The sequence below is a fragment of the Nerophis lumbriciformis genome, linkage group LG02, assembly GCF_033978685.3.
Source record: "Nerophis lumbriciformis linkage group LG02, RoL_Nlum_v2.1, whole genome shotgun sequence".
Classification (NCBI taxonomy): domain Eukaryota; kingdom Metazoa; phylum Chordata; class Actinopteri; order Syngnathiformes; family Syngnathidae; genus Nerophis; species Nerophis lumbriciformis.
Genome location: NC_084549.2, coordinates 23,434,789 through 23,462,351, shown reverse-complemented (window position 1 = coordinate 23,462,351; position 27,563 = coordinate 23,434,789). Strand labels below are relative to the sequence as shown.

The 27,563-nt window shown below is 39.4% G+C and overlaps 1 protein-coding gene across 2 annotated transcripts in view; it reads left to right on the top strand.

Moving 5' to 3' along the window:
* Positions 1–27,075, top strand: part of thbs2a (thrombospondin 2a) — a 32,406-nt gene extending 5,331 nt beyond the window's left edge. Inside the window, exons 4-23 of one of the 2 annotated variants that reach the window (XM_061959013.1) lie at positions 100–184; positions 2,043–2,242; positions 3,492–3,632; positions 4,789–4,882; positions 5,416–5,586; positions 6,195–6,371; positions 7,309–7,482; positions 7,644–7,771; positions 7,867–8,019; positions 9,721–9,939; positions 10,019–10,126; positions 10,218–10,377; positions 10,475–10,593; positions 10,668–10,902; positions 19,507–19,734; positions 19,826–20,097; positions 20,165–20,262; positions 21,438–21,577; positions 25,633–25,663; positions 26,014–27,075. In XM_061959013.1, the coding sequence (XP_061814997.1) occupies positions 100–184; positions 2,043–2,242; positions 3,492–3,632; positions 4,789–4,882; positions 5,416–5,586; positions 6,195–6,371; positions 7,309–7,482; positions 7,644–7,771; positions 7,867–8,019; positions 9,721–9,939; positions 10,019–10,126; positions 10,218–10,377; positions 10,475–10,593; positions 10,668–10,902; positions 19,507–19,734; positions 19,826–20,097; positions 20,165–20,262; positions 21,438–21,577; positions 25,633–25,663; positions 26,014–26,017 (2,937 nt within the window). In that variant the 3' untranslated portion in view covers positions 26,018–27,075. The remainder of the gene's footprint in view (positions 1–99; positions 185–2,042; positions 2,243–3,491; positions 3,633–4,788; positions 4,883–5,415; positions 5,587–6,194; positions 6,372–7,308; positions 7,483–7,643; positions 7,772–7,866; positions 8,020–9,720; positions 9,940–10,018; positions 10,127–10,217; positions 10,378–10,474; positions 10,594–10,667; positions 10,903–19,506; positions 19,735–19,825; positions 20,098–20,164; positions 20,263–21,437; positions 21,578–25,632; positions 25,664–26,013) is intronic. The other variant, XM_061959021.1, reaches the window with a different exon arrangement.
* The last annotated feature ends 488 nt before the right edge of the window (positions 27,076–27,563 follow it).

Here is a 27,563-nt window from a genome sequence, read left to right as displayed (position 1 = left end):
AAAATGTATCAAAATTGCCGCCTGGAAAAACTTTTTGACCTCTGAGCTAGAAAGCTATATAGACTGTTAAAATAATATTTTTTTTGTGTTACCAAACAGGGTCTTCTGCAGAATGTGCGTTTCATCTTTGACACCACAATTGAAGACATTCTCCTGAGTCAAAACTGTGAGATTCTTAAGCAAGGTAACTAGATTATTTTCTTTCAATTTTTTTTCGGGACGGGGTTTGGTTCTCTTTTCAGAAGTCACCCTAAATGCTGAGTTGAGTTTTGTATGTGCATGACCTCGTGGAGCTAAAGGTTGAGTCAAACATAATTATATTTGCAGTTCTGCAAACATGTGGGCCAGTCTTTCAGGTGCATAAACACCAAACTCCACGCACCAAACGTTTTAGTAGGTTTTATTCCCAGCTGACTCACTTTGAACAACTGAGTAGGTCAAACGGATTGCATATTAGACGTGTGGTTAGATTTCCCAGCATTACTTCATGCTCATGAAGAAAAAGGGGCGGAATGCCGTGATGGTGGCGTGGCCCACAAACTGCGCATTTCTCTCTTCGCTGGCACAGAACCTCGAATAAAACCCCAGGAAAGAAAATAGGAACGGGAAAGTGAATACCAGTGTGGGGTGAGCCTCAGATTCAAGCTGCACTCACAAACACGCACAGTGAAGTCACGCCGTTGGCTGATTAGGTTGCTTTCCTCAGCAGGATTTAAAAAAAAAGACTGAATATGTATCTAATCATGCTTCGAGCAAACTTCCTGGTCACCACCTGATCTGGAAACATTGGGACAAACTTACTCCATATGAGGTGTGCTCTGCATGACAGCCTCTTCTTTTTTGTTACTACCACACGCTGTGTTACATTCAGTTTTGTTTGGAAGAAGTGTCACAAACTCATCATTTCCGGCTTTTTATGGAAATTAAATGTTCCTCTCAGAGAGTGAATGGTGTGTGAATCCGCACATTGTCATGGATACCCTGTGTAAAGCCCTCCCGAGGTTTGAATGATTCCAGCAGGAGGAGCGGGAATCCCAACTTCTATTTCGAGTGGGCTTATTGTTGGGCAATTTTGGGTGACTTCCTGATTTAGAGCTCTCAGGCCTGCTATTAATCTTGGCCATGTTGCATTGCTTGATCCAGAGCAAATTTGTACTCTGCAGTGTGCATGTGTGTGTAACTACTTTCTCTGTCACACATTTGTAAAACTCTTCATGTCATAACTCCTGTTTTGTGGCTTCAGGAAGAAAAAAGCTGGGTGGATCCAAAAGCTTAGAACGTCATGTGGCTCATTGCACCATAAAGATGTTGTGTGTGTTTGGCATCTGTGGTCTTTCTACTTTGTACTGCTAAGATTTATTTTTACTGCTACATCTCTGCTTCTTGCATTAAAACCTAATTTCCACAAAGCAGAGAAAATTGGAATGTGGTATTTTTTGTCAAAAGAAGTAAAACTAGACTGTTAATGTATCATCCAATTATATTTAAAAGTCTCCTCTCATTGATAAATTGGTCAAATGACTAATATATTTGATTTAATTTAATACATCAAAACAAAGTGCACTCAGGTAAACTAATCTGAAGTAAAGTATTTGGTGGCAATGATGCTTAACACCCATCTAACAACCAAGACTAGAGTAAGTTCTACATGAGCCAGGTTCATTACCTCCAGATCTCATCTGAACAAAAAAAACATATAAATCCATCTGTGTGGTCACTCCAGTTTTTGAAGTTTCTATTGGATGTGTCCAAAAGATTGATTAAGATTTATGACACTGTTTTCTTATCATAATAGGGGAACACCCACATTTCAGCTCACTACCACTCTTCCTCTACTAACTCTGCTTTGTCATCCTCTTGTGGAAAGATTGACCATTAGTAACCCTGATGACGCAGCATCTGTTTGGGGGAACGCATAAACACCATAATCCTCATGCTGTCGCAATCTTTTTTTACTTGGCTTCAAAAGAAATGGAAATCCCTCCATTCCCTGATCAGTGTACTTCTGTTTTCCATCCCCCTGACATCTCCGCTGCTCCCAGATGACGGCAATATCGTGAGCGAGAGCACCGAGATCATGGACGTGAGTCCTTCCATCACGACCAACATCATCGGCCAGAAGAGGGACGACACAGGCGGGGAAATGTGCGAACGCTCCTGCGAGGAGCTGAGCACCATGTTTCAAGAGCTCAAAGGCCTCCGAGTGGTTGTCAGTAACCTCATTGACGGTTTGCAAAAAGTGGTAAGTAGCAAAGTACAACCAGATTCAGTCATGGATGAGCTTTGGATGTATAATTGCCATAAGCTTACTGTTGAGTAAAGGAAGAGAACCTTGTCATTTTAGAAGCTTCAAGGTTACAAGGTCATTTAAAAGCAAAACAGTGAGCGACCACAGGGTTGTTTATAGATGTCCGAGATAGCTCAAACCCCCCCTGACTCCTGGTATTTGTGGCACTGTGTGTAAAACAGACTATGACATGCTACATGTGAATATAGGAAGTGTTCCACTGGCAGCGTTGGGGTCCGGTCTAATGTCTGGCTGTGTTTAAACGGCCCATGTGTTTCCTCTGGGAGCCTCCCAGCAATAAGAGAGTCTGGGCATGAAGCTTGGAAAAAAATGGTTGCGATGAGAAGGGTCCCTGAGGCTCTTCCAGACCAAGTGGTGTCTTAAGATTCAAGATTCTAGCGCTGCTTACTGCTGCCTCCCTTTTCCAGCACACAAAGACACACAAAACTTTGGCAGCAGTTTATCCACCAACAGTTGCCAAGAGTGCAGGACTTCAGCCAGAGCTGTCCTGCTGTCCAATTGGGTTGAAGGTTACTACGAGCATTTCTTAGTTTGTTATTTATAGTAATAAGAATCGCATTTTCAAATGACAGTTTTACAAGCATCTACATTTTGTCATCAATCATTCTTCCCTGTGGTCTAGTCAGATTCAGTTGGAGCCTTTAACACACAGGATAAGGTCATTGGAGGATTTTACCCTTTAGGTAGATGGATATTGACAGTTTGTTGGATGTTCTTAAAGGGTTGACGTAATTTAACAGATAGTTAATTTAAAAAAGTTGAGGGTCATGAACTAGGGTGACACCTGCATACGACAATTGAAAGTGTCAACCTAATGGAATACAGTGAGTCATTTACTCTTTTTCACAGATGCCATAACAGTAGACCCCACCAAGGCATAACTGTAAATATGTGTCTGTTAACACGGGGACACAGAATCCTGCCGTCATATATTTAAATGTGTGACAACGTTCATCCCACAATCTGATGTAGTTGTGGGACAGCAACAATTACTTTCAACAGGGCAGGAGATGTTTGACACAGGTGCTTTACCTCAGGCACTGCCGCACTTGTGTTAAAACTCTGACACTATCTCCACAGCAGACTTTGACCATGCACTTTGTGTTGCTACTGAAAAACCTGTCAAAACGCAAGCTTTTTAGAGCAGTATGATTCAACCTCTTGTGGTGTTTTTGTATGCCAGACGGAGGAGAACACAGTGATGAAGGAGGCCCTTGGAAAGATGAAGAACTCCAAAGAGAAAAACATGTGCTGGCAGGATGGCCGGCTGTTTGATGACAAGGAAGACTGGGTTGTAGACAGCTGCACCAAATGTACCTGCCAGGTAAGGCCGGGTCATGAGATCTCAGCAGAATTTTGTATGCGTATATGAAACTATACTATATCCACAGGACATTCAATAGATCACAAATGGAGTGTTCTGTCTGTCTGTTCATTTGAGCATTTATTATTTATTATACTGTTGAGGCTTTGGCATCAGCATTAAGAAGGCGAAATGTCTTCTAAGACAAACTAAACAGTCCAGTTGCGATCGAATAAATGCTGTATACTATGTTGAGTTTTCTATTACTATATTGACCTGAACATAAGATGGGACTTTTTCCCTAGAAAACGACTAAGTTGTCTTATATTCGGGGTCTCGAGATTCATACATTGTCGCACCGATCGACTTCTTCCCAATAGAGTTAAAGCTTTTCTTCCTGCCACTCACACACATAAACACACAAGTCACCTGGAGAGATCTTGCCATGACAGATGTCGAAAACAAGATTTATGATTTATCGATGAGTTGATCTGGAAAATATTTTTCCACAAATTATTCTTGACAAGAAGGGATCATTAAATATTCAGGGTTTTTTATGTACAGTATTACTTAGGGATATAACAGTATCAAAATCTCACGGTAAAAAGGCCATGGTACAATATTATTGTGGTATATGTAAAAAAAAAAATATGCTGAAATTGTAAAATTAAGTGGCAGGAATGTTAATGATAAAGACTTTTACTGTAATTACACACAAATATAATGCTCAAATATTCTAATCGTATTTATTACTACAAACATGTATTTTTAAGTGTAAATAATTGTGCAGGAACATTACTGTTTCAAGCAAATATATAAAAAAATAACTTGCAGTTGATGTCTTTAAAGTGGCAGTGTAAACATCTACTGATCCACAGACATCCACTAACATTCACCAACATTAATTTCCTGCTTACGGCTGGGAGATGTAGTTTATTTCAGACATGGTCAACGCCAAGGCGCCAGAAAAAACTACACTCACCAAGTTTTCGTTTGATCACGTCACGGCATTATTGTGAAGACTTTGAAACCGTAATACCGCAGTATCTACAACACCGTTACAGCGCTAGTATTACGGCGTTGATACAGTACATTCTTGTGAAAACAGGCTCTTTGGAATTACAAACATATTACCCATTTTTCTTGGCTTTGATTTATCTCTCATTTTCTTTGACAGGAATCCAAGGTAGTGTGTCACCAAATCACCTGCCCTGCAGTGGCATGTGCCACACCTACGTTCATCGATGGCGAGTGTTGTCCCGTGTGTCTACGTAAGTATGCAGCTGCTACTATCCTGTGCCTTCCGACCTCCCTCACAACTAGTAGGATGCATTTAAGCTATATGTTTAAAGCCTATCTGTAGACTCTTGATCATTTGTTACATTAACTTTTTCTGGAAATTCTCCTTATAAAAAAGGAAACCACAAAACAATGCAAAATATAATTGCCTCACAACTCGATAACACAAATACATAATTTAAAACATTTTTATATTATTATTTTGTGCATTTTTCCTTCAAGAAACACTTTAGCTTCCTGTATTATGCACTTTACTAGTCATTGTAGACTTTGTTGAACTGAGGGTGTTGATTTAGATGTGAAACATTTCTTACCAAAAGATCCTGAGCAATAAGGATATCTATGACTATGATGTCCAAAGTGTTGCACAAGCATTTAGAACAAGCATAAATGAATGATGTGAAGTGTATTCATCAGGTCTTGTTTGATCTCTATTTCAACAAAAGATGTGTTAAAAGTCAAAAGTGCATGACATGTATGTTCTTTGAAATTTTTCCGTTTTTAGCAAAGGGAAGTGAGCATGGTTGGTCCCCGTGGTCCGAATGGACAGAGTGCACTGTCACCTGCGGGACAGGAACCCAGCAGAGGGGAAGGTCATGTGACGCCACGAGTAACCCCTGCACAGGTCCTTCAATTCAAACTCGAAAGTGCAGCCCGGGAAGATGTGACAGTCGCGGTAAGAACATAAATCATCTCTAAGAAATTCCATTTTTGGAATGATGTGTTAGGGAAAAAAATGGGGGAACCGAATCCCCTTTCCACAGACCACAGATGAAATCCCCCACAGTGCTACATTCCTAAATTGGGTTGAATCTGAATGAGGTTGGACTGCATGATTGGCTTGTGGGGTGTACCCAGTAGAAGTTATTAAAATGAAAACCACAAATTCATGTCCAAAAGCCTAGTTACTCACTTTTGGCTGTAATGCAATATTAATGACTCTTGTCATTTTACATAAAATATACAAACTAAGGAATTTTTGCTACATTTTGCTTGGTGAAAATAATATATTGACTGTGTTGGAGACTGCCCTGTGTCATTGGTTGGGGTTACAGTTACACTGCATCTGGCTGAATGACTAACCACTGGATGATAGCTTACACATTGTGACGTAAACACTGGCGCAAAACTCTTAAAGCCTCTTTGAAAGTGAGCCATGGCCTACAATACCAAATAATATTTACTTGGAGAAAACATTATTTTTTTCTTTGGCAGGTTAGACATGTGTTTTATTCTTTAATCATTCACTTTTGTTCTCTTCATGTCATATGTTTGATGCTTCAGTTCGCCAAGACGGAGGATGGAGTTTGTGGTCGCCGTGGTCATCCTGCTCGGTGACGTGTGGAGACGGCCAGATCACCAGGATACGACACTGCAACGCACCCGTGCCACAACTGGGAGGCAAAGACTGCGAAGGGAACGGGCGAGAGACTCAGCGCTGCACTGCAGAGCCTTGTCCTCGTGAGTACTTTCGCAACCAGCACCACTGCTTTGTGCTTCCCCTGAAGCAACATTCCCCATGTGTTTTGGACTTGTCTCCTACAGGAAATGTTGGCCTAAATCAGCTTGGTATGTTTTTCTTGTAGTGTTAAGTCCCAGGTGTCTGATTCACTGGCTACTACACAAAAGCAGGACCCAAGGGAGTTGTTGTTTTCAGTCAAGCAAATATTTTAAAAATGTACACCTAGCATGCATTTTTTTGCTTTTTAGGACACAATTTTTAAGTTAAAAATGGTTAATGAAGTTGTCGTTTTGGCTGATTATATACACGACCGCAGTGTTATTTTGTAGCCTGAAAATGCAAGTATTTGAAAATAACATTATTTTGAATTACACTGAAAATTGCCATCAGGACAAACTGAGACGTGCCCAAGTGCTTCTGTTCCACCCGGGGCTCGAACTTGGCTCCTCCAAGTGAGAGTAGAGAGCAATAGCTGTCAACTCGGTGTCCAGTGCAAACTCTTTACTTATTAGGGAGTGAGGTATATCAACCTACACTTTGCACAGCTGCACTGGCTGGCCTCTGTTACGCTAGTATCATAAATGTTCCGTGGACAAAACGTACAATAATTGGACTAAAGATAATCAATTTAAAGACTCATCCAGCTAAATATATACATAGACTACAATACTATTATAGCACATAATATACAACTTCAAAAAGGCAGGTGTGCATACCAGCCTGGCATGCACATTGCAATGTTTTTAGTCATTTTTTGCAAGTGTTTGTATTTTTAGTTTTTATTAACGTACTGTGAGAAGAAGTGGAATAATCCCAAGTACGCATAGGCAAAACATGCAAACACCACATGTTTGACTGTCTTGTGCATACATTGTTATTCGCGGAAAATAATAACAGCTTTTTAACATAAAGCCTCATATGTTTCTTGCATGTCAGTCGATGGAGGTTGGGGGCCGTGGTCTCCATGGGCAACCTGCTCTGCAACATGCGGCGGTGGAGTCAAAAGTCGCAAACGTGAATGCAACAGCCCTCATCCTCAGTACGGCGGTAGGAAATGCATCGGAGAGGTCAATGACAGCGACAGCTGTAACAAAATAGACTGTCCTATTGGTGAGTTTTTTTATTATAGACCAGAGACTCGTTCGAGATCATTCTTTCTCCATCCTGACCCATTTATTTCAATTCTACTATTAAATAAAAAAAATTGTCTACCTAATTTTTGATTAATTTATTTTATTTATTTTCAAGCTTATTATGTGAATGCCTTGCAGATGGCTGTTTGTCCAACCCATGCTTTGGGGGAGTGGTTTGCAACAGTTCCCCGGATGGTTCTTGGGAATGCGGGCCGTGCCCTGCTGGTTTTCGTGGAAACGGTACCCACTGTGAAGATATTAATGAGGTGAAGGTTTTGTCCTACAATCTATGCATGCCTAGGTATGTCTAAGACACATCCTTGCCACCTTCAATTTGTCATTCCTTTTTCTCCTATTTCAGTGTAACATGGTTTCTGACGTCTGCTTCAACGTGGGCGGGATGCAGCGCTGCATCAACACAGATCCAGGGTTTCACTGCCTGCCCTGCCCTAAACGCTACAAGGGCACCCAACCTTTCGGGATGGGCGTAGAGGCTGCCAAGACGAACAAACAAGTGAGGCACTCATCTTGAACTCCAAGCGTTAAATTCATCGACTGCAAAATTAGGTACAATTGCTAAATCTAACAACAATGACAAGACCTTACATAGTAAAAAACAACCTTTATTGACATTTAATGTAAACACAGCTAGCACAAAAGGGGAAAAACATGTAAAGTCAACTGTCGGCTTTATTATAAGAAAATGGAAGAGTTTGGGAACAACAGCAACTCAGCCACCAAGTGGTAGACCACGTAAACTGACAGAGAAGGGTCAGCGGATGCTGAAGCGCATAGCGCAAAGACTTTCTGCACAGTCAGTTGCTACAGAGCTACAAACTTCATGTGACCTTCCAATTAGCCCACGTACAATATGCAGAGAGCTTCATGGAATGGGTTTCCATGGCCGAGCAGCTGCATCTAAGCCATACATCACCAAGTCCAATGCAAAGCGTGGGATGCAGTGGTGTAAAACACGTCGCCACTGGACTCCAGAGCAGTGGAGACGCCTTCTCTGGAGTGATGAATCACGCTTTTCCATCTGGAAATCTGATGGACCAGTCTGGGTTTGGAGTTTGCCAGGAGAACGCTACATTTCGGACTGTATTGTGCCGAGTGTGAAATTTGGTGGAGGAGGAATTATGGTGTGGCGTTGTTTTTCAGGAGTTGGGCTTGGCCCCTAAGTTCCAGTGAAAGGAACTTTGAATACTCCAGGATACCAAAACATTTTGGACAATTCCATGCTCCCAACCTTGTGGGAACCGTTTGGAGCGGGCCCATTCCTCTTCCAACATGACTGTGCACCAGTGCACAAAGCAAGGTCCAAAAAGATATGGACGACATAGTCTGGTGTGGATGAACTTGACTGGCCTGCACAGAGTCCTGACCTGAACCCGATAGAACACCTTTGGGATGAACTACAACGGAGACTGAGAGCCATGCCTTCTCGACCAACATCAGTGTGTGCCCCCACCAATGCGCTTTTGGAAGAATGGTGGAAAATTCCTATAAACACACTCCGCAACCTTATGAACAGCCTTCCCAGAGGAGTTGAAGCTGTAATAGCTGCAAAAGGTGGACCGACATCATATTGAACCCTATGAGTTAGGAATGGGATGGCACTTCAAGTTCATATGTGAGTCGAGGCAGGTGGCCAAATACTTTTGGCAATATAGTGTGTATTCCTACCCATGTGTAAGGAATAAGATTTTTGAAACTCAGTGTTTCCACAAAGCGGCTGAAAGACCACAACACACTGTGCCCCTTTTGATTGTGTCACTTTTCTTTGGCCTTTGCCGATGCCCGTCTTTAATTCCATGCCCCAGTTGCACAGTGATTTGATTTGGGAATACAGGAATTGTCTCACCGTTGGCACTGAATGATTCCATTTCCAAGTTTTTGATCAAAGGCCTGCTTTCGCCGCCACTTTCTTCTCTTTGAGCTCATGGCGTGGCATTCAAAGTTATATTTTGGTCCTCCTCTAATGAGTGGCAGCTGTGAATACCTAAGACCGCTGTGGTAAGCCACAGTGGGATGTGCGATGCATTAAATGCGATTCTGTCAAATCAACAGCGTTTTGAAGCGCTTGGTCTTACCGGTAAATGTCTTTCTTGACCGTCTCGTTTTTGGTGCCTCCCGTATTTTGAAACACTCCTTGTAGACAGGCAGATGACAATAATCACAGAACATTCATTCCCTTTGTCTTTTTTCCGTATAGGTATGTGAGCCAGAGAACCCATGCAAGGACAAGACCCACAACTGTCACAGATCAGCTGAATGTATCTACATCAGCCATTTCAGCGACCCCATGTACAAGTGTGAGTGTCGTACAGGTTACGCCGGTGATGGTTACATCTGCGGGGAAGACTCAGATCTCGATGGTTGGCCTAATCATAACTTAGTGTGTGGAGCAAACGCCACCTATCATTGCAAGAAGGTATTTCATTGAACTGCTTTTCCTGTCGTCATCTACGGAAACCATCCTGTAATGAGAAGGCATCAATCTGCTTTTACAGGACAACTGCCCCAGCCTGCCCAACTCTGGACAAGAAGACTTTGACAAAGACGGCCAAGGAGATGCGTGTGACAAAGATGACGACAATGATGGAATCCTTGATGAGAGGGTGCGAGACAACATGAACACTTGTCAGACGTGTCATTCAGTTCTCTAAGGCCACAGATTCCTCTAACAAACCAATTTGCTTTCAACCACAGGACAACTGCGCCCTCCTTTACAACCCCCGCCAGTTTGACTTTGATAAGGACGAAGTCGGTGACCGCTGTGATAACTGCCCTTATGAGCACAATCCTGCCCAGATTGACACCGACCACAATGGCGAAGGGGATGCTTGTGCAGTAGACATTGATGGAGATGGTAAAAGAAACTTAAAATTGCACTGTTAAAATCTAATACGGATGGTCATGCGATTATTGTGTTTTCATACCTATACAATCTGCCTTTGTTTACTTAGAAATTCTGAATGAGAATGACAACTGCCCACTTGTGTACAACACTGACCAGAAAGACACAGACATGGATGGAGTCGGTGACCAGTGTGACAACTGTCCACTGCTGCACAACCCTGAACAGGCATGGTCACGCACTGTACCTCCAAGCCACTAAAAGTCTTCACACTCCTAATCTTTTGTGTTGTCCCTAAACAGATTGACATAGACAACGACCTGGTGGGAGATCAGTGTGACAACAACCAAGACATCGACGAAGACGGCCATCAGAACAACCTGGACAACTGCCCATATGTGGCCAATGCTAACCAGGCAGACCATGACAAGGACGGCAAAGGAGACGCTTGCGACTATGATGACGATGACGACGGCATACCCGATGACAGGGACAACTGCAGGTTGACACCCAACGCAGACCAGCTTGACTCTGATGGTAAGGTGGTTTGGTTTTTTACCTCGATCATGTTAAAATTACTATTCCACAAAGTCAAAATAGCGACACAGCAATTTAAACTTACTCGATCACAAGTAGGAGTCCTACATTGGTTAAGTATTATAAAATTCAAGTTTGACAATGTCGTCACCCTTTTTCCTCATTCTTTAAATGTAAAATGTAAGTTAACAACATTACACAGAGAATCAAGGTTAAAACTACATATACAGTATATGTGTATGTATGTATATATATTAGGGTTGTCCCGATACCAATGTTTTGTTTCCGGTACCAAAATGTATTCCAATACTTTTCAAAATAAAGGGGACCACAAAAAAAAATCATTGTAGGCTTCATTTGAACAAAAACTCCTACAGTATGTTTAACATGTGTTTTTTATTGCACTCAAAGAACAATTTACAATTTTGTATATTACATATAGTCTGCCATAATCTAGGATTAGGTTAGAATGGAATAGAAAGCTTTATTGACATTCTGATTTATGATTTATGGTTGTCTGTGCTTTCAGTATAATACAATCATTCGTAAATACTAAAAACAACACTACGGCTAAAAGTACACAAATAAGACATGGAGCAGGTAAAACACACATTGTTAAAGATAAAACACAAATTGTAGGAATTTGTTACAAAATTAAGTCATTTCATTTGCATCAGTTTACGTTACGTGCGTGGGTGGTTTAGACTCCGCTAATATTTGGCATCAAGCCAAACAGCTGTCTGCGCATCTACTATATATATGGGCATAACATGGGAGCTAGTTAACTTTATTACCTGTCGATCTGACTGCTTGTTATTTAATTGTTTAGCTATGTTTAAAGCAAAGATGGTAATAGTTTAATCATGCCTTTGGCGATCCGTGTTTTAAAGCAGAGCTTGCAGCGTGGCGCTTCCATGTTTAAAGCATCATCTTTATCGATAGTTTTGAAGCCCAAATACCTTCATGTTGCGCTTTACTTTTTATTAACCAGTAGAATTGGCCTTTTTGCCATTTTTCCTCTACTTGCTGTTTCTCCTTGTGCACTTTGTAAGTGTGTGCGTGCTGACACATTAAACATGTTCCGTCGTGCTGTACGTCACCGCCGCATGGCAGCATGCGGATGAAAAACAGTACCGGTATTTTTTAAAGGCAGTATAGTACCAGTTTTAATTCATTAGTACCGTGGTACTTTATTAGTACCAGTATACTGTACAACCTTGTACTGTACAACTCTAATATATAAGTATATATGTGTATATATATATATATATATATATATATATATATATATATATATATATATATATATATATATACATATATACATATATATATATATATATATATATACAGGTAAAAGCCAGTAAATTAGAATATTTTGAAAAACTTGATTTATTTCAGTAATTGCATTCAAAAGGTGTAACTTGTACATTATATTTATTCATTGCACACAGACTGATGCATTCAAATGTTTATTTCATTTAATTTTGATGATTTGAAGTGGCAACAAATGAAAATCCAAAATTCCGTGTGTCACAAAATTAGAATATTGTGTAAGGGTTAAATTTTGAAGACACCTGGTGCCACAAACTAATCAGCTGATTAACTCAAAACACCTGCAAAGGGCTTTAAATGGTCTCTCAGTCCAGTTCTGAAGCCTACACAAACATGGGGAAGACTTCAGATTTGACAGCTGTCCAAAAGGCAACCATCGACACATTGCACAAGGAGGGAAAGACACAAAAGGTTATTGCTGAAGAGGCTGGCTGTTCTCAGAGCTCTGTGTCCAAACACATTAATGGAGAGGCAAAGGGAAGGAAAAACTGTGGTCAGAAAAAGTGTACAAGCGATAGGGATCACCGCGCCCTGGTCAAGATTGTGAAAAAAAACCCATTCAAAAATGTGGGGGAGATTCAGAAGGAGTGGACAGCTGCTGGAGTCAGTGCTTCAAGATCCACCACCAAGAGACGCTTGAAAGACATGGGTTTCAACTGCCGCATACCTCGTGTCAAGCCACTGTTGACCAAGAAACAGCGCGAAAAGCGTCTCACCTGGGCTAAGGAAAAAAAGAGCTGGACTGCTGCTGAGTGGTCCAAAGTCATGTTTTCTGACGAAAGCAAATTTTGCATTTCCTTTGGAAATCGAGGTCCCAGAGTCTGGAGGAAGACAGGAGAGGCACAGGATCCACGTTGCCTGAAGTCTAGTGTAAAGTTTCCACCATCAGTGATGGTTTGGGGTGCCATGTCATCTGCTGGTGTCGGTCCACTCTGTTTCCTGAGATCCAGGGTCAACGCAGCCGTCTACCAGCAGGTTTTAGAGCACTTCATGCTTCCTGCTGCTGACCTGCTCTATGGAGATGGAGATTTCAAGTTCCAACAGGACTTGGCGCCTGCACACAGCGCAAAATCTACCCGTGCCTGGTTTACGGACCATGGTATTTCTGTTCTAAATTGGCCCGCCAACTCCCCTGACCTTAGCCCCATAGAAAATCTGTGGGGTATTGTGAAAAGGAAGATGCAGAATGCCAGACCCAAAAACGCAGAAGAGTTGAAGGCCACTATCAGAGCAACCTGGGCTCTCATAACACCTGAGCAGTGCCAGAAACTCATCGACTCCATGCCACACCGCATTAACGCAGTAATTGAGGCAAAAGGAGCTCCAACCAAGTATTGAGTATTGTACATGCTCATATTTTTCATTTTCATACTTTTCAGTTGGCCAACATTTCTAAAAATCCCTTTTTTGTATTAGCCTTAAGTAATATTCTAATTTTGTGACACACGGAATTTTGGATTTTCATTTGTTGCCACTTCAAATCATCAAAATTAAATGAAATAAACATTTGAATGCATCAGTCTGTGTGCAATGAATAAATATAATGTACAAGTTACACCTTTTGAATGCAATTACTGAAATAAATCAAGTTTTTCAAAATATTCTAATTTACTGGCTTTTACCTGTGTATATATATATATATATATATATATATATATACTGTATATATGAAAGCACTTGTGACAAAAAAACATTGCGTTCCTGAAACAAGCATTAAACATTTTTTTACAGTACCTCAAATTCAAACTGCACTTTAATGTATTTTCATTAAATATAAGATACAGAATTTTAGATTTAAAAGCTCCACAATCTGGGTCACCACTTATTGTTTGCCAAAGCACTGGTAAGAAGCACTGATGTCGAATCGTTCATACACTGAATCAAATCGCATCGAATCATTCATACACTAAATCGAATTGCATCAAATTGTTCTTTTTTATAAATTAATCGTTTTGAATCGCATCATAACCCATGTTCGCAATGCGAATCTAATCGTCCATAACAAAGAGATTTACATATATATAAATACACTCATATATATATATATGTGTATATATATATATATATATATATACTGTATAAATATATATATATATATATATATATATGAGTGTAAAAAATAATCGGTACAAATCGATAACCGATTTTAACTTTTGAGATACGAATACATCGTTTGACGAGCCTCTGGATCGATCGATATTTAGATATCTCTCTCTCTATATATATATATATATATATATATATATATATATATATATATATATATATATATATATGTATATGTATATATATATATATATATATATATATATATATATGTATGTATGTATGTATATATATATATATATATATATATATATATATATATATATATATATATATATATATATATATATATATATATATACATACATATACATATATATATATATATATATATATATATATATATATATATATATATATATATATATATATATATAGATCGGTTAATGTCCTGTTGGAAAGTCATGTATCGGTTGACTGGAGATCTGTTATAAAATATGGCCGTTCTAGTCTTTCGAGACTTCTGTGATGACGTATAACGAGACTAACATTCTCGTTAGCGACTGTCGACAACAACAGAGCAACATAGCAGGCAGCTCCGAAAGTGTTAACAAACAATTCTCCTCCAAATAGGGATGCAAACCGAGTACCAGTATTTTTAGGTAACAGTTCCTAATTGGGTCGGTTCAAGTGGACCGTTAAAATTCTAGACTAATGATACTGCTATCCGTACTTTTTTTAGCCATCTGACCGTCGTAATTATGGCATGGCGCACTGAAGCATTCATTCAGGTGCCGCTGCAAAGCATAAAAAAAGACACGGCGGAACAGCCAATCTCAGTCGAACTTTTCCAGCCCCACTTCTGGGTACGCGGAAGTCAACCGAATCATAGATTTGCGCTAAAACACACGGTAAATGCAGAAAGTCGTATAAATTGCCGCAATGAGATGCTGTCATTGAGAAGAAAAGGGGAAATCATTTTTACAGTGCACTGGACAAACACGCACCTCCATGGAGCCGTGCCAGCCAGGAGCTAGCACTCTACATGGCCTTGCGTGTTAGACCTTTCTGGGGCCATTTCTGTGCTTGCCTCAGCGACACACGGCCACCTCAAACTATCAAACTAACTCCAAAATACAGAGCCTAACATTTCCCAAATGACTTCTACGTGTCAGGTGATGTTATTTTTGAAAATATGATGACTACATAAAGCTGTGTGAAATACACCTGCTACTACTGCAGCCAGTTGTGGACGCGATCAGCGATTAAACATGTTCATTGGTAAGTTGATGATAACTTGATAGCTTCTAATACTGAAGTTGGACTACTGTGTTGTTATAACACCTCTCTACTTGATGTGCAGCTTGCTTTTCTCTGTATTTAATTGTTGCTACTTGAGCAAACAACAGTAGTTACCTGGTAGATTTTCCAAAAGTGTTTTGTTTACATCCTCTTTTCTTAAAGTTTATGGATTGCAATGCACTGAAGTTATTAGTTCTACTATTTGTACATAATTAATACAGGAACTGTCTGTTTTGTCTGTGTACATTTAAAAATCAAACACATGACAATGTTCTGACTTGAGACATGATACACAAAACTTTTTTTTCACCATGCAAAGATTCCATCTGCATCGAATCATATCGCATCGAATTGTAATGTTTTAAAGTGAATTGCTACTGAATCATATTGTTACCCATGTATCCAGATTAATATCAGATCGCCATTTACAGTACGGTAGAGATGCACACCCCTAATATATATATATATATATATATATATATATATATATATATATATATATATATATATATATATATACAAGAAATAGGGCTGAAATGATGATTGTTTATTAGATGGTAGATTATGATGACTCCAGTATCGTAGCAGCTGGCATGGAAATTGTTAACTGTTTATATTGGCACCTTATTACTTGTTGGGCAACTTTATTTTATATAATAATTGGAGACTGTCAAGTGGAATACATTATTACATTGTCCCTGACCTTGCATTGCTAGATAATTTGTATATTATAGTCTGCAGTGTTTAGTGACAAGCGTGCGGGTTGTTGAGGTAATTATTGGTTGTTCAGAAAGGAAAAGTTAGACTTATCCTAAAATCTGTAAACATCCACTTTAAAATATATCTATCAACTCTGCATACATGCCCGCACACAGTAAGTGCACCTGTGATGATGACACTCGCTCACTTTTTGATGTCACTTCTTTTGATGTTGCACTTCAAATGTGGCAGTGGAAAGTCAACTTCTGTGCTGTTGTGGGTGATGTCATTCAGCATGACTTCAGCGAGAAGCCCAGAAGGGCACATGCCAGCTTATTAAATTTGTATTTGTTTTAGCTTGGCTCTTGATTAGTTTTATGTGCCCAAATTGTGCAGGGTTACCTGAAGTTTATACAGCTGTGTGTGTAACTGGAAACAGACTGCCGATGAGGAAGGCCCTTGGTCAAGCCGATGCGTTCACTCTCTTCACAGCTTGTCATATAGTGTTTATTTGACAGAAGTGTAGCCTCGTGTGCCATAACAAACATGATGACAGAAAGCAGCAAGCTACTTCCATGCGGCGGCCTTCATGACTCACTGGTCGTCTTTCCACTGGGAACTCCAAGCCTGCTGCATGGCTTGACTGGACCTCGGATAGCATCAGTGGAAGTTATCACGGCATGACAAAAGATGGCTCCCCTTTCAGTTTCACTGACTTGGAAATTGTGCTTAACTACACTCACTGGCTACTTCATTAGGTATGAAAAAATACACATACAGTATACAGTACAAATAGATAAGGATCCTGTAGAGCAAGAGCATACCACTAACAAAAGTGATTTGTGTTTGTTCGTTTCCTAGTTCACAGAGTATGACAGAGGATTATGGGGATGTACCATTATTGATTGTGGGGAGAGACTAATTGTTGCATCACAACTTAAATGGCAAAGAAACAAATACTTCCTCCTCTGTAAAAGTGAAAAACACTATGGTACTTATCTTTGTGTTGTATGTCAGTCCATTTGTTTGTTCGGCAACTTTTTGGTTCATTGTACAGTCCTTCATCCATCCATCCATCTTCTTCCACCTATCCGAGGTCATGTTGAGGGTACAGCAGCCTAAGAAGAGAAGCCCAGACTTCCTTCTTCCCGGCTACTTTGTCCAAATCCTCCCAGGGGATCCCAAAGCATTCCCAGCCCAGCTTGGAGACAGTTTCTCCAACATGTCCTGAGTTTCCCCCGAAGACCCCTACTGGTCGAACGTATCCCAAACAATGAGGTGTTCAGGAGCCACCTTATTTGGCTCCTCTCGATGTGGAGGAGCAGTATGACTCTGGGTTCTTCCCGAATGACGAGAGTTTCTTATTCTATCTCTAAGGGAGAGCCCTGCTTACACTACAAATGAATCTCATTTTGTTTGCTTTTACCTGCAATGTTGTCCTTTCAGTCACTACCCATGACTTAAGGTAAGAGTGGGAACGTAGATTGACCGGTCAATTCAGAGCTTTGCTTTCTAGCTCAGCTCCTTCTTCACCACAACGTACAAATGCATCCCTGCAGATGCCGCACAGATCCGCCTGTCGATCTTACAATCCAGTCTTTCCTCACTCTTGAACAAGTTACTTGAACATCTCCACTTGGTGGCAGGATTTAATTCTACACACATTCAGTTGTGAACCAATTCAGTGAGTACAAGCAAGACCAAGTGGACCAAGCTCGGACATGGGTCATACAAAGACCGGACCACCAAAATCAGGCCCCTATTCTTCTGGAGAACTCCTCACAGGATTTCCTGAGAGACATATGTAAAGAGGTTGAACAAACTCCCATGCATCGTCAAGGACACTACCGAGAGTATAGAGTTGGTCCACAGTTCCACGGCCAGGATGAAAACCACACTGCTCCTCTTGATTATGAGGTTTGACTATCCGGTACCAGTCCCTCCGGATAGATCATAATAGGAAGGAAGAGTAGTGTGATCCCACAACAGTTGGGACACACGCTACGTTTTTTTTTTTTTTTTGAAAAGGGGAATCACCACCCTGGCCAAATTGAAAGCATCGCCCCTGAAGTCCACGCGATGCTGCGGTCCTGTCAACCAAGACAGCCCCACAGCATTCAGAGCATTGAAGAATTCCGGGCAGATTGCATCCACCCCGCGGATCGCATCCACCCCTTGGAGCTATTCGGCAACCTCAGCTCCAGAGATAGGACAGCCCGCTGTTGAGTACCCATACATGTCTATGAATGTTCTCATTCATCCAGGTCATTGCCATCTCAGCGCATTCAATCGATTGCAACTGGACTGTTTGGTTTGTCTTAGAATACGTTTTGCCTCTCATCTGAGTAAGCTTCATTAGTTTGTGCTCATATGCTTAGATTGGTCAGATCTAGTTAGTTTTCAACCTTGACATAGATGACTTCCCTCACTCCTCTTTCGTACCATCCGTCCTCCCTGTCCATAATCTGTACATTTTTGTTCTCAAAGGAGTGCTGTTTCTCCCTAAGCCGTCTATGATGTTCCATGCATCGGCTTAGTGGTTGTTTTGTTTCCCCAATATATGAATCAGTGCATTTATCGTTACAATGGATAACATACACCATGTCCGAGTTTTTGCCTCAGTGACCACCAAAGCTTCACATAGCTTGGCCTGTCCGTACTTGTCAGCTACCTCCGGAGTACCATGGGCCTAGAAGGCCCGATAAGAATCCTTCTTCAGCTTGAGGGCATCTCTCACCGCTGATAAGATAGTAGTAGACTATTTTTTTAAAGACTGAATATAAAAAGTATTACCAGATTAGAGTAAATCCATTCCATTGCATTATTCCTTAAATTGAATGGGTTCCATCAATGCCATACTTCCATAGAGGCTGTGTAGTTATTTTGTAATCCTGCTAACTGACAAGTCAACCAACCAACCAAAAGCAATTATAACAATATGATACGATGGTGATAATGCTCAGTTTTGATGAGGAGGTATTTCTTTGTCAACGTTTTTCTGTATTAAAGAATGTAACTGCACTGCATCATACTAAGAACCAAGTAACTGTGGTTATATTACAGAACCTAATTTAGGTTTATTTTTTATTCACAATTGTGTTTGTTTATGCACACAAAATACCTAAAGCTTTCTCTGTCATACTACTGACATGTTTTTAATATTTGAAAGATTATTATGAAGTTGAATTCCCTGTTGAAAACTTCAATTGTCTTTTATAACAGGTGATGGAAGGGGTGATGCCTGCAAAGACGACTTTGACAATGACAATATCCCAGACATCATTGATGTGTGTCCAGAGAACAGTGCCATCAGCTTCACAGACTTCAGGAAGTTCCAGATGGTCCATTTGGACCCTAAGGGAACCACTCAAATCGACCCCAACTGGGTGGTGAGGCACCAGGGCAAAGAGCTTGTTCAGACTGCCAACTCTGACCCGGGCATCGCAGTAGGTGAGGACCACACGTGTAAACTCCCTTACATTAAACTCATGCCAAAGTCGTGTTACAAGGGAAAGTTCATTCTTCTTTTTTTGGAAACCAGGCTTTGATGAGTTCAGTGCGGTGGACTTCAGCGGCACGATGTACGTGAACACAGACAGGGACGACGATTTCGCTGGTTTCGTTTTCGGCTACCAGTCGAGCGGGCGCTTTTATGTGGTTATGTGGAAGCAGATCACACAAACCTACTGGGAAGACAAACCGTCCAAGGCTTTTGGCATCTCTGGCGTGTCGCTCAAAGTGGTCAACTCGACCACTGGCACTGGAGAACACCTCAGGAATGCTTTGTGGCACACGGGCAACACTCCTGGAGAGGTAAGCTTTTTTCACTGTATGTTTTAAAAGCTCTGGCATTCATTTTTATGTTATTCATTTCACATAGGTACGAACTCTGTGGCATGACCCAAAGAATATTGGCTGGAAAGATTACACAGCTTACAGGTGGCACCTCATCCACAGACCAAAGACTGGTTTCATAAGGTAAAACGTTCACTCATATTCTATCATAAATTAACAATCGACAGTTGCCATATTTATTAATAGGAATGTTCCGACCAAGGTTTTATGCTGCCGATTCCGATAATGATCATCCAAGAGTGAGATTGGCCGATAAAATACTGATATCGATCACATGTATTAAGTGTAAATTTAATTATGGTGAGTGCTATTGACATTTTAACCTTATCAACACAATAATATATAATAAACTAGTTCCTTATTTTTGTTTATTAAATAAATTGTTTGAGCAAAACAAAGTCAACAGTACACAATAACTAAACAAAAGCAAAAACACTGCTACTGATTTAAATAATTTGGTGTTTCTCCTGTATCCAGGGAATTTTTCCCAGTTTGTAAACATTAATAAAAATAGCAACAAAAAGATTTAGAGAAAATAAAAATATCAACCTAATCACTTTAGTATTGATCATATACTGATACTACCCTTGGTATCGACATCACCAATTTATGGATTGATCCGCTCTCTTACGTGTGGTGTACTGACTGTGACAATGCTGACACACCAACAGTTGCTGTTATAACATCCTCTCTCAAGACTTTTATTAATCTTGCTCTCGGTGTGTAATATGTTTAGCCTTGTTCTCCAGTGATCGTGATCATTTATAATAATACTTACGATAATAGAAAATGCAGTTTATTTTCTGTAATGGATGTGATTATTATTAGCTTAGGGGAGCGGCTCCCTACTTTGTAAGGCGATACATAATTCAGCTGCTAGCCACTTGTCAGCCGGGAGACTAAAAATAAATACAGTCAGAGGGGGTTGGCGTTTTTGATTGGCATTAAAAGGCAATAATTGTCAATGGCGATCACATACTTTTTCACAAAAATTGATCAATACAGATAGGTGGCAAATCGATCGGCACATGCCTATTTATAATGATATTTGTATAGGACCTGCCTAAATCTAACGCTGAAATCACTTTAGATGTATGAATTTAACAACACAGTAACAATAATAAAGTTTAAACCACTGCACACAGCTACCATACTAATACCGCTCTGACAGACTCATTCAAAATTAGCATTATTGTATTTGTAAAGGCAGGTTTGTTGATATTTCATGTCATTTGTGTCCAATGAGTACGCATTATGCAGACGTTTAGAGTGTTGTGTGTTTGTCATGTTGTTTGCAGGGTTGTTGTGTACGAAGGTAAACAGATCATGGCCGACTCTGGCCCTGTTTATGACAAGACATTTGCTGGCGGAAGGTTAGGATTGTTCGTCTTCTCACAAGAGCTGGTCTTCTTCTCCGACCTCAAGTATGAGTGCAGAGGTTAGTAAACATTTTTTTATATCCTCAGCGTTTGCAAAGTAATAGTTTGATACCCTTACATCATTATACTCTCTCCTTCCTGTGTGGAAGTGGCCAAGTATGTGGAATATAGTTTTTTATCAGTGTGTAATTCTGTGGTTATCAGCCCTTGCCATCAGATAGCAATACTGAGTGTAAAAATAAAAGCATTGCTGTTTTAAGGAGTTAGAAATGTCATAAAACTATTAGTTTCTACTCGGGCTGGGCGATAAAACAATATCAAGACATATCGCGATAGACAAGTAATCTATATCAATAAAAAATGCTTTTGATAAAACATTCAGTATACATATTTTTTCTTTGTCGGAATAAACCCTAAGTTGCAAAGCAAGGTTGCTTGCATGAACAAATGCACTCGCTCTCTGGTAACCGAGCAACGCAGGAAGTGATAACTGCTCAGTGAGAGTGACATGCTAACAGCTAAAATCGAATAACTGTATCAACTATCAAGTTTGGTTGTGCAATCTTGTTGTCTCGCTGAGTTGCTGCAGGGAGCGGATAAATTGTCGATAAATAGAAAAAGTCACCTCGACATGGCGTTTTAGAAAGCACAGCCGTAACTTCCTGGCGATAGACATGCAGAAAATAGTTCTTCTCATGTTTATCTATGTTTACATTTATACGCTTTGCACTTTTTTGTTACACTTTATTAAGCAATTCTTACGTTTTCTTTATTTTTACACCTTCATTGTAAGACAGTATTGTTAGGTGTTCAATTTGATTTTAGAATTTTGTCTCGAGTGATTGTTTGACTGTTTTCAATGGTTGAGTTGACATATCCTTTCCTTTCTGCCTTGATACCTGTAGGGATTATAATCAGAGGAAGGTTGCATTTTAAATACAAATATTTCTATTCAATATATATTTCTCCTCGTCCTTATTTTTGATAGGTCATAAAAAATATAAATAATTATCGATATTGACCAACATAAATCTCTTATATCGTGATACAGTTTTCAACCATATCGCCCAGCCCCAGTTTTTGCACATTATGAATGACATTGCATCCTTTCCACTTGCCACAATGCACTGACACCCTGGATCTCTGCATTTTGATTGACTTATTAGCGGAGCTGGCATTGCACACAATCCTCCCACATTTAGATTTTTCCCAACTCCTATATGAATAAACGGGACAAACTGGACACTTCATTAGGCACACTGTAATGAGATCCAATACAAGAGCTGTATCAAAAAAAGTCTTCCTTTACAGCAATAATGATCACATTTAATTTGTTGCCATTACCTCTACCAAAGAAAACTACTGGTTGGTGACTTTTTAATGATGTTGTAAGAGTAATGTGTCCCAAAATGTGAGCACCTAAAGTGAGAACATTCTATCATGTTCTGTATTTGTTTGTTGAACTTATGTGAGAATTCATGATGAAAAACCTTCTTCCTTGGACATACCACCCCTAGCTAAATGGGCCTACCCTGTGTATACGCTTACCACCACTCAGAATCAGGCTTTGCTACACCATCCATCCATTTTCTACCGCTTATTCCCTTTGGGGTCGCGGGGGGCGCTGGAGCCTATCTCAGCTACTATCGGGCGGAAGGCGGGGTACACCCTGGACAAGTCGCCACCTCACTACACATCCTAGAAAAAAAGTCATACGTTGTTTTATTTGATATATTGCATATATTAGCCAAGTGCAGCATTACAATGTGTGAGATGAATTAAGTGCACACTTTGGAGACACACAGCTCATTAACATTAAAGCTTCAGACAGACAAAGTAGTAGGGCTTGCTAAAAGCACTTTTAAACTGCTTCAATTCCAGCATCTAGGATACATTTAGGCAACACAGTGTAATGGGACATTGACACTGTTGTTGAAAAAATTATTGAAAAATAGTTCATACAGGACATTTAACCTCAAAGAAGAAAATATGTTATCAAGTCAATAGAAGCACACTTGTCAACCAAACAGGTGACAAAGGCTGACTTTTTTGTCCTTTCAGTAATTTTTGTATGTATTTTGGCCATAATTTCTGTTGCGTTACTTCATTATAAATCATGTTTCATGTTATATTTTAAAATGCCCAATTCTTTCAGAGATGTATGATATACTGGCAATTATTAGACAATACCCTAAAGACAAACAGGATATAAAAGGGCATAAAAACATTTTGGATTCATTTTTGTTTTACTTTTTTTACTCAAATCTCTCATTCAACTTCAACCCGTAACAACAATATCAAACATGTGATGTTTTTTTTCCCATTTTAACCATTTGAAGGTATTTTGATTAAAATATGTCATAGTTTTCATTTAATATACATTTGCATAACATGAGTCATTTTACTCATTTAAACCTGTTACATTTTCTGATCATAGAGGGCATTCAAATGTGTCAATGTTTAAAGAATGTATTACATCTTTGATATTTTTGAGTAGGACTCATTTTTTTGAATACATTTTTTGGGGGAAACAAATCCTGAATATTTTTACACTCTTTATAGACTTCAAAACGTTTATGTCCTGGTTGGCTTTGAAGATACAGTAATTAAAATCGAATGTCCCCAGAGGTTTAATAATTGCACAACAATATTTTTCTTAGTAAGTAATGGTTTGATTTTTGTGTCACTAAATTCAAACGTGCAGCAAGTGCGTTTTTACAGCACTTTCCAATGGCTGTAGTTAAATTGTGCGTGTGTCCTTAATATCGTAGCCTTTCTCAAGAGAATATTAAATATACTGTGTTTGGAAATGACAAATGCTACTTATTGGGATACAGTGCATTCGTAAAGTATTTACAGCGCTTCACTTTTTCCACATTTTGTTATGTTACAGCCTTATTCCAAAATGGAATTAATTCATTTTTGTTCACACAATTCTACAGACAAGACCCCATAATGACATCGTAAAAAGTTTTTTTTTGTTTTTTTCAAATGTGATAAAAATGAAAAAAAATAGAAAATCACATAAAAAATATGTATTTACAGCTTTGTTGATGCACCTTTGGCAGCAATTACAGCCTCAAGTCTTTTTGAATATGATGCCACAAGCTTGGCACACCTATCTTTGGGCAGTTTCGCCCATTCCTCTTTGCAGCACCTCTCAAGCTCCATCAGGTTGGATGGGAAGCATTGGTTTTCATCCAGGATGTCTCTGTACATTGCTGCACTCATCTTAGTCTAGTCAAGGAGGTGACCAAGAACCCGATGGTCACTCTGTCAGAGCTACAGCATTCCTCTGTGGAGAGAGAAGAACAACCATCTGTGCGTCAATCCACCAATCAGGCCTGTATAGGCCTGATTGGTGGATAGCCATTTTTTAGTAAAAAGTAAAAAATGCACCTGAAATTCTCTCAGACCATGAGAAACTAAATTCTCTGGTCTGATGAGAAAAAGATTTAACTCTTTGGCGTGAATGCCAGGCATCATATTTGGAGGAAACCAGGCACAACAAATCAACTTTATTTATAAAGCACATTTAAAATTTACCACAGGGTTAGCCAAAGTGCTGTACAATGGGCAGGTTAAAAGATAACAAGAGAACCAAGCAAACACAACACAACACAAACAGAGCACAATAAAATATAAATAAATAAATAAATACCACCCCTACAGTGAAGCATGGTGGCGGCAGCATCATGCTGTGGGGATGTGTTTTAGTGGCAGGAACTGGGAGACTAGTCAGGATAGAGGAAAAGATGAAAACAGCAATCTATTAATTTCTAATTTAAAAAAAACTTGACGCTGTAATTGCTGCCAAAAGTGACAAACTACTGAGCAAAGGCCATGAATACGTATGTACATGTATTTTTTTTGTTTTTTATTTTTGATAAATTTGAAAAAAAAAAAGAAATTGTTCTAATGGGGTATTGTGTGTAGAATTTTGAGGACAAAAATATATTTATTTAAATTTGGAACATAAAATAAAATAAATGTGGTAAAAAGTGTAGCACTGTGAATATGTTGCACTGTATGTTCCTGTATGTATGTAATGTGAGCACATTTCTAGTAGCCAATCACAGGGAAAACTCTTAAAACATGTCTTTTTAATACTCAGATGAGATGGAGTTGCCGACTGGGTTGCCAAGGTAACGGCGTGTGTGTTACATGTTGTTTTGTTGTCCCCAGCTGAAATTTGTCGTAAAATAAAAAAGTCCTGCTTTGGTGTTTTTGCACTCGTCCGCTTCTTTGTGTACAATGCACCACCAGATGCATTGTGGAAGACCTTGTGTGTTTGAGCGCCTGTGTGTGTGGGTGTTTTAGTGTGTGTGTTCCAAGGACTTCCAACTTTCTATCCATTATTTAAAAGTGGAAAACCTTGCAGTCTTCTTGCAATCACTCACGACGAGTGCGGCCCACTTTTGACTTTTGCCGGTTGTTGTGCATTTTGATTACAAACACGCAGCTAATAGCCGTTATTTTCTCCATGTTTCCGCAGATAAATGAATCAAGATGGCAAGCGGGCGAGCTTAAAGTAAACAGTGTGTGGTCACTGAATACATTTCTACATATATGAGAGACTTTCCATGCTTTTCCAGTGGAGAAGAAATTAGGACTCTGATTTCCTGTTGTCCGGGTGACTTGTATGTATACTTTTCCCTCGCTGGAAGTGGGGGGTCAGAGGAACTGACATGAATGAATATGACAAAAACTATGCAGAATATTTCATTATAACTAATGTACTTATGACTACATTTTAAAGAATTCATTGTACAACCACTTAGAGTCTGTATGTGCTTTTCTACAACCCAAGTGAGATCTTTTTTTCATGGCTTGTGTACAGTATGTGACAGTATCTGTAACCAAAACATCATTTTACTGTTCTTTTTTTTTTTTTTTAGCATTTTGCTCATTCTTTTCATCCAGAATGCATTAATGGAGGACTTGAATGAACTTTTCTTTTTTTTATAGTAAAGACCAAAGATGTTTATACTTAAAGTCTGTATTATAATTCCATTTGTAAATTATTTATGCTTGTTTTTTGTTTGCATTTTTTTGCTAGAGTTTGTAAATAATTATTTATTTGTTTACACTGACAAAGCGCCTAATTAAGAGTCCTAAATGTCCACAAGAGAGAATAATCCGTTTAAGGATGTGATAATAATTTCCAGGCAAAGGTTTACTAAATTTGTCCGCCAGCTTGCACCGTTCGCTTAAATGCAATTTAGATGCTTGTTGACTTTGACAGCAACATTAGTTTAGAAGGAAGTGAAATCATCTGTTTTTGAGGGGGGTTTTCACCTTAATTCTCTGAAACATCATGATGGAGACATTAATACATTAACAGCTCAGAGTCTGGGGTTTTTACGTGCAGTCATTATGTGTAATGGCCTCATTAACAGTGTGAATATTCATGGTAACCATTCCTAAAAGTTAAAAAAAAGTTTATTTGTCTGGGTAGAAATTAGGTTATGTCTTCTTCCAGGTCTGCTTTGCAACTTCCCATGCACAAAATGTCAATGTTTTTGTTGTGTTTTATAAATAAATCACTTGTACACTATTTTGTTAAGAATCTTATTGAATGTATTTAACAATCTCTCTCATTTCAGTTTTTAGGAATTAGCACAACAATTTTATACCTCTATTTTTCAGGAACAACATTTGGACAGTGGACAATTGTAACTATAACCACCATTTTTAACACTGAGATGAAACACATTTTCATGTGGCATCCTCAAAATGCCTTCTCTGGAGATCCTGCTTTTTTGTGGCTTACTTTTAAATAAATAAAGAACATTGATAAACAGCAGTGAGACCAATGTGTATATGCCTGCGTCCTGACATGCCCTTAGACCAGGGGTCAGCAACCCGTGGCTCTAGAGCCGCCCTTGTGGCTCCCTGGACCTCTTTCAGAGATGTGTGAAAATGGAAAAAGATGAAGAAAAAAATATATTTTTCCTTTTAATATAATTTCTGTAGGAGAACAAACATGACACAAACCTTCCTAATTGTTAGAAATCCCACTGTTTATGTTATACATGCTTCACT